At 36.4% G+C, this 12,852-nt stretch overlaps 1 protein-coding gene across 1 annotated transcript in view; it reads right to left on the reverse strand.

Annotated features, from left to right (window-relative positions):
- Positions 1-12,595, reverse strand: part of LOC106137067 (uncharacterized) — a 108,413-nt gene extending 95,818 nt beyond the window's left edge. The window contains exons 1-2 of the mRNA XM_060950842.1: positions 12,467-12,595; positions 5,109-5,138 (exon numbers count right to left, since the gene is read on the reverse strand). Coding sequence (XP_060806825.1) covers positions 5,109-5,138; positions 12,467-12,595 — 159 coding nt within the window. The remainder of the gene's footprint in view (positions 1-5,108; positions 5,139-12,466) is intronic.
- Between the last annotated feature and the right edge of the window lie 257 nt (positions 12,596-12,852).

Genomic DNA, 12,852 nt, shown 5'->3' on the forward strand with positions numbered 1-12,852 from the left:
GGTTATATCTGCTATTTTATTGAATGACTTGCTCGTTCATTGAATGAAGGTATTTAATATATACTTAAATTATACTTATATATTTATACTATATACTTAAAAAATTAAATGATTAGGATAAACATTGATTGAACAAACCTTACTCAATGTCCAACTAGTTAGCTAATTATTTGCATTGAGCTATAGACCTATGAGCAGAGCGGATGTAAATTTAGTCAAATGATTCAAATTTAGTTAATTTTTCCCACTGTGGTGACTACTAGCAAGTAGTCACCATAACAAATATGGCGTCAAAAAGTTCGCACAGAAAAGACTGTATTGGTATTTTTCGATTGATTTACTATAAAAGTAGTTCATTTATGATAAAATAGTGTGACAGTATGAATTTACCTATTATTTCAAGTTGTGAACTCATGGTCAGTCTAAGCAAACATTACAAAGCAGGCTATATCCCATTCAAATCCTTGAATGGTTCGGAGTTGTCATTTGGTCGATTAGTTGAATACCATCATTCAATTAACGACCTAGTCATAAAATAAAATAGCTAATTCAACTAGATGACTGCGACATATAGGCTTGTGAAATGTATGTACTGTACAAGTCGTAAATTGACATTACTTTGCAAGGGTTAATACAGACCTACATTGTAGAGTCTAGTTCTTGTATAGGCTTAAAATTAATTATTCTACTCTTAAGAATAAATCTCAGGCTATATCCAACTAGTATAAATCCGAAATCTCATATTATTTGGAACACGAATGTATTTAAAACCGTAATAAATTGTACCAAACAAAACATTTAAATATTCAAAAGGCTTTCCAAAAAGTTAAATAATCAGCAATAAAATATTTATGACCGCATTAAAATATTTAATGTTTGTAATATAATATAATTGTACAATTGAATTCAATTAAATTGTACAATGATAACCGTCTTTCATTAACAAGTAATAATTTACATACAGAAAGTATATACAACAGGAACTCAGCAATATCCTTTTACTGCTGCCATGTGTTTATTGAATTACAGAAATGAGTCGTCTTAAACGGTAACAATACAATACAATACAAATTATCTTTATTGCCCGTAAAAAATACAAATGTATGTAGTAGAAACAGACATTAAGAATATATTGAGCAAAGGCGGACTTATTGCTAAGCAATTTCAGCCAATCCTTGTAGTGAAAGGTAAAACATGAAACCGGATAACCTTGAGTAAGATTGTAACTTTTTGACAGTTCCGACCATAAGCGTCCGCTTTCCGACATTTTTCCTTCCAGTTTTCCCCGCTAGCAGCGTCTTCAGTATTAAGGCCATTGGCATGAATATCATCATTCACGACGTCAAGCCAGGATCTTTTCAACCTGCCCCATCTAACTGGACCCGAGCATAGACAGACATCTGTTCCCCAGCTAGTTGGTATTCTTCTATCCAGGTCTTCCCGACGAATCAGCCCGGTTCCTCAGGTCATGGAGGCGAGAGAGTACACAGTGGGATGCACATATTCCTTCGCCTGCATGGCCTGAGGAGCAGAGCACCGGTGCATTCTCCATTTTTTCTTTTTCTTCCGTTCTTGTTCTCTTGATGGAATACCTACCTCTGCTTACTCCATTTCTGTTTCTATTATCTTGTCTTAACTACAACAGTTCTAATTTAACCAAAAAAGCGACCATTATAATCTGTTGTATTTTAATGACTTAAACACATCTCAGCATAATATTAAATTGTAGTTATGTAATGTTCTTCTTTGTCATATATTATTCCTTCTTATTTATGTACATAACCGTATTACACTTTGACTTAAATATATTGTTAAAACACATTTAAGATAATTGTCACTAGAAAATCACATTATGATTTATAAGTAAAAAGACTACAAACACTGTGTGAACGTCTTAATCCGTCCATTCGTCTGCGTCCCCTGCAAGTCGGCAGTAAATGAGCCAATAACTCGACTCAAATCTCTTGTATAATTTCCCAATCAAGGAAAGCGTCAGATTCACTGTCTCGTGTGGGATTGAGACGATTCTCTACTATTTACTGAGAGCTATTAGTCATTTTATTCACGAACCTACATATATGACACATATATGTGAGCGAAACCAAACGATATACCTAAATATAAAGCAACATATCAAAGCACAGCAATTAGTTTCTAGTAGAGGTTTAGAGATTTGAAATTCAGGCAAAATATGCATGCTAAATTTTAAATCTTTAAAACCAAACGTGTTATGTCGTTAAAAGGAATCTAAGAGATCTTTAAAAAGTAATCCCATTATTCCCACGAGAATAGATATTCAAGAGATTAATCGTTTGACGCGGGGGAATTTGCGGCGTACTTAAGTTGGTTATAATTCATACACATGAGGCCTTTTTTCAAACAAACAAGAAAGCACATACTATATTTTTCCACTTGACTACGTAGTCGCTTCATTCACTTTCTCTCTTCTTAGTCTTCACGAATATTATTAACCTGACCATTTGTCAAGTCGTTCCCGTTAACAAGGTATGTTCCGCTAGATCTTCCCTTTCCCATGGATGTCGTAAAAGGTGGATGGGGTGGGCTTACAAACTTGGGATTCTTTTTTAAGCCATCGGCTTTTGAGAAAGAATTGAGATTCAAATAGTGGCAGGTTGCTAACCATTAAGCCAAATAGCTGAACGTTACCATTCAGTCTTTTCAAGACTGTTAGCTCTGTCTACCCCGCAAGGGAAATAGACGTGACCGGTGTATGTATGTATGTATGTCTTCCCTCTCACGATCCCTGTGTATTCCATATATCCCTGCTCAATCAACCTGCTTTCATTCACACTTTTAACATCAGAAATTAATTAATTCTAACTAATAATTCCATCAATAGTGTACACCGTATAATTGCCGACCAGCCGTTCAGCGCAGTTGCATTCAAGTGAATATTTGCTCAAACTTCGTAGAGGCAACTTCAGCTGCAGCAAACGTAATTGTTAGGGTTGACTTTGATGGTCTCGATGTCTATTAATACCTGTTAAGTAAATATTACAGAACGTGTGCGATGTTCAATAAGGATTTTTAATTTATTTTTAGTTCCCGAACATACCTACATATATTTAGTCACGTCTATATCCCTTACGGGGTAGACAGAGCCGACAGTCTTGAAGAGACTTATAGGCCACGTTCTGCTTTTTAGCTTGATGATACAATTGAGATTCAAATAGTGACAGTTTGCCAGCTAATAGCCTAAAAGAGGAATCTCAAGTTTATAAGCCTATCCCTTTAGTTACCGTCTATATGCTCAAATGTCCTAAAGTAATCCCAGCAGTGGTACAAAATTATAGGCAAAAAATAATAATATAACTATGTATATAAAACATAATTCCAGCTAAATCTGGCTTATACCAGATCAAACCGGAAATATGTGATTTAAATTGGGCGCGCTTCCAAAACGATCGGTTGGTTGCCATAGTGCCGTCAGGTGGGCATTTCCGACTGCGGCCATCCGGACCCGGGCGCGATCCGGTAAATACATACATACATATAATCACGTCTATATCCCTTGCGGGGTAGACAGAGCCAACAGAGAAAAGACTGATAGGCCACGTTCAGCTTTTTGGCTTTATAATTGAATTGAGATTCAAATAGTGAAAAAATTAAAGAAGAATCCCAAGTTGATAAGCCTATCCCTTAGTCGCCTTTTACGACATCCATGGGAACGAGATGGAGTGGTCCTATGGTTTTTTATTGGTGCCGGGAAACCACAAGGTAAATAGATACCTCTAAAATACATACATTAATCACGTCTATACTCCTTGCAGGGTAGACAGAGCAAACAGTTTCGAAAAGACTAAAAGGCCTGTTCTGATTGTTACGATTCAAATAGTGACGGGTCACAAGCCCGTCGCCTACAAGAAGACTCAAGTTTTTTAGACTTTCCTTAGTCGTTCTATAGGTAAGTTTTTATGGTCTAAAGCTAGTCTGACCCAATAAGAATTAAATGAAACTTTAACTTTTGTTAGCATATAGCTGAACCCTTGATTTTATCTATCCCTTATGGAATAAACACGTGTTATTCCTTACGTTATTATGTAAGTACGTATAAACTTGTGAATCGACAAAACTTTCACCTAACACACGAATACACAACATGACGAAAATAAAATAAAAATAAAACACTATTTATTCAACGGTTGTATAAAACGTGCCGTGTGGTTCCCGGCACTATTACAAAAAAGAATAGGACCACTCCATCTCTTTCCCATGGATGTCGTAAAAGGCGACTAAGGGATAGGCTTATAAACTTAGGATTCCTCTTTTAGGCGATGGGCTAGCAACCTGTCACTATTTGAATCTCGGTTCTATCATTGAGCCAAATAGCTGAGCGTGGCCATTCAGTCTTTTCAAGACTGTTGGCTCTGTCTACCCCGCAAGGGATATAGACGTGATCATATGTATGTATGTATGTATGTTGTATAAAAACAGAGTGTATTAAAGCTTGATGGGAAATTCCAGCGAAGTTTGGCAATAAATCGCCTCATATATCGCCAACAAAAGAAAGTCACATACGACTCGCAAAAACCCCGCAACCAGCAATCTTTATCCTCGACTATCCAATTGTACGAGTGTAGTATATTATTGATCAAATGAGATTTACCCCCTTTCACATTATTGGGACCGCTTCACTATTTACGTGAAAGAGGATGCTTTAATTGTAAGTTGATACCATAACATTTTAGAAAGAATCCAAAATAAACTTTTATAAATATTAGTCTTCTTAAAACTAATGACCTGGCAATCTGTCACTTTATTTGAATCTCAATTCTAGCATTAAGCCAAACAGCTGAACGTGGCCTATCAGTATTTTCAAAACTATTGGCTCTGTCTACCCCGTAAGAGATAAAATATTGATCAAACTAGAGGAACCTAGGCCCCAAGGCTTAATGACAGAAGTTACAACTGGGAACATGCTGGTATAAGAGGGAGAGAGAGATATAATAATGTCTACCTAAGAAAAGGTTTAATCCTTGCCTTAAATTATTTTTATTGTTTCCTAACTATTCAATCTGTTAAATTGAGATATTCCCTGCATCCTTCCATCCTGCATATAGAAGTTACCCATCGCAAATCTACCAGACCTGCTCTTGCTCTGGATCAAAGGTGTGGAACTGTGTATTAACTTAAATTCCTAGCCCATTACACCCACTCTTACAAGTTATTTAGCGCACTCCACATCACAGTGGCGGCAGGAATGGCTTAAATTGTCCAATTTCTCGACCCATTGCCCTGGGCAGTTTGCGGCGACCGATTCAATGGAACTGCGGCGGGGGAGACGTATTAACGCACTAATTGCGAGGTCTTAGTAATTTTCGTTCTATACAGACTACCTAGATGTATGTAGTTTCGTCTGATTTACTCCATATAAATTAGATAGTTACGTTGTTGAATGAAATTCTGATTAAAAGATACTTATCGGGAATTCGCTTAAATTAATTGCCGTATAAGTATTTATATTTTGGAAGCCTTACAGCTATGTAACAAGTCTTAGTAAGAAAATAATAAAGAAAGAAAAAGCTAATTAAAATGAAAAATCGCCGAATTCGTAAAATATCGGACAGAGACTGAATCAAGTAGAAAAATATTCAGACATAATTATATTCATAATAATATAAGTAATTATATTTATAAGTGCCGTATGGTGGTGGCACCAGTACAAAAAAGAATAGGACCACTCCATCTCTTTCCCATGGATGTCGTAAAAGGCGACTAAGGGATAGGCTTACAAACTGGGGATTCTGTTTTTAGGCGATGGGCTAGCAACCTGTCACTATTTGAATCTCAATTCTATCATTAAGCCAAATAGCTGAGCGTGGCCTATCAGTCTTCAAGGCTGTTGGCTCTGTCTACCCCGCATGGGATATAGACGTGACCATATGTATGTATGTATATTTATAATATAATCGTGTTCATCATTTGTAAATTCATGGAAATAACCAACATTTGTATCAACCATTTTGTATGAAATTACTGCGCATGCAATTCCAAACGGGTGTTCTCGTACGGCCAATTATCTCAAACCACTTGAGCCAGCGATGCACGTAACAAAATATTATTATTATAATAACGTCATTCACGCTAATTATACTAACTTTAAATTTTACATAGAATTTGAACGGAATTTGAAACATTACATTTTACGTAGAGCCGTGTGGTTCCTGGCACCAATACAAAAAAGAATAGGACCACTACATCTCTTTCCCATGGATGTCGTAAAAGGCGACTAAGGGACAGGCTTACAAACTTGGGATTCTTTTTTAGGCGATGGGCTAGCAACCTGTCACTATTTAAATCTCAATTCTATCATTAAGTCAAATAGCTGAACGTGGCCATTCAGTCTTTTTAAGACTGTTGGCTCTGTCTACCCCGCAAGGGATATAGACGTGACCATATATATGTATGTACATTTTACGTACAAATTACGTTTGTTTGTAACCTTTTCACGCATTATCTACTGAATCAATCTTTTTGAACAAACATAGGGATATTCCTCAGTTCCCGTGAGATTTGCGAAAAAGCTGTATTCTTTTGTAGGTGGCGTTAAATTCGCGCGGGCGGAGCCACAGGTAAATGTTAGTAATATTATAATTCCGAAAGTTTGTGAAATAGATGTTTGGAATTCTTTCGCTTAAAATTTTCTCCATTGATGAATTTAAATACAAAGATAGATTTTGAACAAATTAAACTTATAAGGTGCTTTTTATCCCGAAATTTCCACGAAAGCGAAGCCCCAGGGCGCAGTTAGTCTACTATAAACATCGACCCAAGTCTTTTCACTGTTTTCACTCTCTCAGCAATCTTTATATGAACCTTCCCCTAGATACAATAACTTTTCACTGATTTCACTCTTAAGGCAATCAAAATATAAACCTTTGACATTTCCCTTTTTTCAAGAACCAATGTTTTTGTTTTACGAGTCACCTGGAGATACTATGTATTCATGACCTGAATTTATAATCGAGTTAGTAACATATCGTGTATTATATGATATATATGTATGATATATATGACATGGTAATAAAGTTTACGTGAGCAGAAAGTGAAGGTAGTGATCTATCCTATCGGGGTTAAAATTTGCACACAAATCATGCTCAAGTCTTATTTACTAGATATTCCCAGAGGGTCCGCTCCTATGGGAAGTGAAATTGATAGCCTGTTCATAACAGATAGTGTAACATTTTAATAAAGAAATGTTTCACCGTTTTCATTATGGTGTTTGTATACTATTTTTTGTATACTATTTACTTATTTATTTTTTGTATACTATTTTTTAAGAAAAGGGTATATAAAGATGGTTCGGTCATGTGGAGAGGATGAATGAAAGCAGGTTAACTAAGCAGATATACAAGGAGAGTGTGGACGGAAAGGTCGGAGTGGGAAGACCTAGACGAACGTATCTTGATCAAATTAAGGACGTCCTGTTAAAGGGTCAGGTCAAAAGTACCCGAAACCGCCGAGCTTGCATGAAGAGAGTTATGAATGTGGATGAAGCGAAGGAAGTATGCAGAGATCGTGGCAAGTGGGAACAGGTAGTCTCTGCCTACCCCTCCGGGAAAGAGGCGTGATTTTAAGTAGGTATGTATGTATACTATTTTTTTATTATTATTATTTCTTATTGCTGTTCTGATAGAAAGGCTTATAAACATGAGATTCTTCTCGAAGATAATGGGCTAGCAACCTGCCATTATTTGTATCTCACTTCCATCAGCAGAACGTGGCCTTTCAATGTTTTTAAGACTGTTGACTCTGTCTACCCCATAAGGGATATAGTGATTATATTAATGTAATACATACATACATATTGTCACGTCTATATCCCTTGCGGGGTAGACAGAGTCAACAGTCTTAAAAAGACTGAATGGCCACGTTCAACTATTAATGTAATACGCACTGTAAAATACCTCAATGGCAAATTGAATAAGTATTATTTCCAAAGCACTCAGCTAGACAATTCGTAGGTACGATATGCCTTAGTCTGAACTCAATCCATTCACATAATCCGAATTAATCTGGTTCACGATGGAAATGTTTCATCTAATTGGTACAGGTTTATTGTGTTGATTGATTTGAAATTAAAGTTAGTTCGTTTTGTAATTTTGTTTCGATATTAATCTTATTACTTAAGTTTTTTTTTTCTTTAAACTACATACTGTGACCATTTAGTTTCCTCCTACCTCTAAAAGATAGAGACGTTACTATATGGAGTTTGTTTAAAGTTATCCTCCTTAAGTTTCTCCTGCCGTGTGCCGTGTGGTTCCCGGCACCAATACATAAACGAATAAGACCACTCCATCTCTTTCCCATGGATGTCGTAAAAGGCGACTAAGGGATAGGCTTATAAAATTGCGATCTTTTTTTTAGGAGATGGGCTAGCAACCTGTCACTATTTAGATCTCAATTCCATCATTAAGCCGAGCAGCTGAACGTGGCCATTCAGTCTTTTCGGGACTATTGGCTCTGTCTACCCCGTAAGGGATATAGACGTGATAATATGTATGTATGTATGTTAAAACAGCTTTAGATAAATATGGCCATTCTCTTAGTCGCCTTTTATGATATTCATGGGAAAGAGATGTAGCCGTCTTGTTTTAAAGTGGCGGGAATCACACGGCATGGTTTGTTTAAAATGTTATTTATCAAAAGAAAATATCACTACGTTACAAAGCTCTATACGAGGCTAACTCAAACCATTACCTTAAATATTATTGAAACAATAAATTTAAAGATTCATCCAATTACGAGCGACGAAGCGGGAATGGGCGGAAGTGACAAATTGCAAAAGGCAGCCGTTGTAGGAAATACTGAAATAACGCTGCTAACCGCCTTTCAACTAGGCTAAAATGTAGACTATTTTTAACTTCAAAGTAATAATTAGTTCATATTTCAATAGCTCATACAAGCTATTCTACTACTTATACTATTCATAACCCGTTATATTTTTCAAAATTTTATTCAAATAAACGTGAGATTCGTCTTTAGGACTAGCAACTTGTCACTATTTGAATCTGAATTAGCTGAACGTGGCCTTTCAGTCTTTGGGAGACTGTAAGCTCTTAATCTGTGAGGGTAAAATTGATTATATTATTATTATTTACTAGAGGCCGCCCGCGACTTCGTCCGCATGGAAACCCTATCAATCCCGCGGGAACTCTGGGATAAAAAGTAGCCTATGTGTTATTCTGGGACTTCAGCTACCTACATACCAAATTTCATGGTAATCGGTTCATTAGTTTTTGCGTGAAAGAGTAACAAACATCCATACAAACTTTCGCCTTTATAATAGTAGTAGGATTCTTCTTCCAAGCGTTAATCTCGAATTAATGTTAAGCGACTCCCGTCTGACCTCCGCTATCTTTGCAATGGAACCTATCTCATATTGGATCATGGTAAGCGCTGCACTAGACAAATTATGTCCTTATTCCCTCAGTCCTAGTCCCCTTTTACGACATCTTTGGAAAAAAGATGTAGTGGTCCTATCCTAAAGTGCGAGGAACCACACGGCCCTTACGTGAGATACCTCAGTGCTTTTCGATACTCGCCCAATCTAAAACCATATTTAAAACTCACAAGAGACTTATAACCACACTCGTACATTGTGCTATCATTGTGAATACCAACTGAAAAGTCCATAACACTGAAATGTAGTTCAGATATTGCGTAGTGGACATAGCGGTATTGACATTTACTAGCTTTTATGCTAGTCTAGAAACGAATAAAAAATAGTAAGTGCGTATAGATTCTTAAAAAAAAACATTTTTGTCAATTTTTACCTCACACAGTTTTACTGTTAAAGTTATTCTAGGCAGGGAGTACCCTTCTTTCTATCTTAAAGCCAAATAGCTGAACGTGGCCTGTTAGTCTTTACAAGACTGTTGGGTCTGTCTACCCCGCAATGGATATAGACGTGTTTATATGTATGTATGTATGAGTACCATTCTCTCGTTGAGCTAACAACTTTTCACTATCTGAATCTCAAGCCAGTTGGACCGTTGAGATTCGCCCGCGCGAATTTGGCGCCACCTATACGGGCGAATATAGCGCCACCTTCAAACGAATACAGGTTGTTTACAAATCCCACTGGAACTATAGTTTTTACAGTGATGAAAAGTACCCTAAGTCCTGCCCCAGACTTTTAATTAAATACGCAAAATTTCAAGAAGATAACGCGTTACACACATACATACATATGATCACGTCTATATCCCCAGCGGGGTAGACAGAGCCAACAGTCTTGAAAAGACTGGTAGGCCACGCTCAGCTGTTTGGCTTAATGATAGAATTGAGATTCACGCGTTAAGAGACAACAAACAATTCGTTCATGCATATAGTCTCTTCTATAAACCTTTGCGAGGCAGACAGGAGCCAGCAGTCTTAAATGACTGACAGGACACGTTCAGATGTTAGACTCAATTGTAGAATTGAGGATTCAAATACAACAAACAAATAATCTATCTTTATTTCTTACGGGGTAGACAGAGCCGACAGTCTTACAAAGACTTAACGGCCACGTTCAGCTGTGTGGCTTAATGATAATTGTATCTGATAACTTTAATAAAATAATTAAATATTCTGTCACTTAATTATAAGGTTATAATACACGTCATTTAATTATAAGGTTGAAAATAAATCTTTCATATCTACAAACAATATTACGAATATTATCCAAGCTACAAGAATTAATTAGCCTGAATACCCAAAACGTTTCAAAGACCTTCGAAGGGAACGAATAGCTACTATTAAACTGTCAATATAACCCGATCGCGAGTAAGGGTAGATAGGAATTAGTAGATTTACTATTGAATGTCTCTGAGATAAGTAAATGTCGCCCCTTCTTAGACTTTAACCGTATTAACTATTCTACATTTTGATTGATATTTATTGGATCGTTTAATGTCTAATGGGATATTTTACGAAATCGTACATAATGGACTGTTAGCAAATATAGAAATTAGTCTGTGCCAGCTACTGTTCTTCCCACACAGATTGTACATACATACATATAATTCATTCATTCATTCATATAGTCACGTCTTTATCCCTTTCGGGGTAGACAGAGCCAACAATCTTGAAGCGACTGATTGGCCACATTCAGTTTTTCGGCTTGATGATAGAATTGAGATTCAAATAGAGACAAGTTGCTAGCCCATCGCCTAAAAAAATAATCTTAAATTTGTAAGCCTATCCCTAAGTCGCCTTTTGCGACATCCATGGGAAAGACATGGAGTGGTCCTATTCTTTTTTGTATTGGTGCCGGGAAACACACAGATTGTAGAGGAGGTATTATGAATTTGGGATACTTCTTTTAGGCGATAGGTAAACTAAGTCTAAATGTACTCGTAACCTGCCATCTGGCCAAACATGGTCTTCGAGTCTTGAGAATTTGAGCTCTGTCACCTCGTGATGAGTAATGACTCACGTCTTTACTCATCACGAGGTGACAGAGAGATTCTATTGATGGCCTCTGCGGCGCAGCGGTAATACGCTTGTCTGTGGACACCAGAGGTCCCGGGTTCGAATCTCGGTCAGGGCATGATGAAAGGAATTTTTTCTTGGTCTGAATCTTGTATGTTTATATATAAATGAGTATTTTTTATAAAATAAAATAATCGTTGATCTAAGATCTCGTAACATCAGCTTCGAACTTACTTCGAGGCAAACTCAATGTGTGTAATTTGTCGCGTTTATATTTATTTATCTATTATATGTATTAAAAACAAGAAGAGAATTTATTTAACACATTTGTGACCTGATATAAAGAACGAGTGAAAAAAATATATATAACGAGTATATGTAAAAAAAGGTGAAAAAATAATGGATTTAGTCGAGGTAAAAACAGATTAATTTGCAGAGAACAATAAAAAATACTTTTTAAAGTTAGAAAACTTAACTAAGCCAATTAAGTCACGTAGTTGCGAACTCGTCTAGCCTCGACCTAGGAAATTCAATAGCACCCAAGTTGGCCAACTGTTACATAACTATGAGAGCCCATCTGACGCGACCAATGGCCATTGAAGATAACCTTTTAATTTCCAATTGTGTTACTAGTTTCACATTTGCATACTCTATTACAGACATAAAGTTATTTTCCAAGCATGAGGAAAAATATAAGTACATGATCAATCAATTCGTAAATCACGCCTCTTCGCCGAATGGAAAGGCAGAGACGACATCTTTCTACTTACCACGATCCTACATTTTATGCCAGTTAGTTATAATAATTTATTAAATTTTTACTCATAACCCGGTTTTTCACTAGAACGTCTCCGATTTGATCTAGATCTATTCATCTGTAAGTGTGTATTCTATTTATACATTTGGTGAAAAGCGAGAAAAGGAATTACCTTAGTTTAAAAATGTATCTTATTAAACTAGTTAAAACACTTCAAAATACTTGAAAGTAGTTTTATAAATTCCTGTAGTAGGTACTTCTTTAACATACCTGCGTCGGCGTAAAGTTGGTGCACGCGGGCGGCGCCGCGGTACTGCCGTAGTGTTGCTGGTACGATGACGTCAGAATCTTCTTGTGCGCCGTCGCTTGCGCACGAAACGCACTCACACTTAGCTTCATATTTGGAATTTCACAATATTTATTTTACAATTTAAATTGTTGTACTTGTTTGTACCACTTGTTAGAATCTCTAACGTTTTAATTTATTTTTATTTGAGCACATATTTTTTTTTTGTAAGATTAGTTTGCTTGGCACGGGTCCAAATTTGTATGACCGTTTAGGATCCATTATAATATGACCAGTACGATTGGCACCAATTTTATCTGAAACAAAGAAAAAAAGGAAAATTATAATAAACTTATATGATTATCTATTG

Source organism: Amyelois transitella, chromosome 22 (genome assembly GCF_032362555.1).
Source record: "Amyelois transitella isolate CPQ chromosome 22, ilAmyTran1.1, whole genome shotgun sequence".
NCBI lineage: Eukaryota > Metazoa > Arthropoda > Insecta > Lepidoptera > Pyralidae > Amyelois > Amyelois transitella.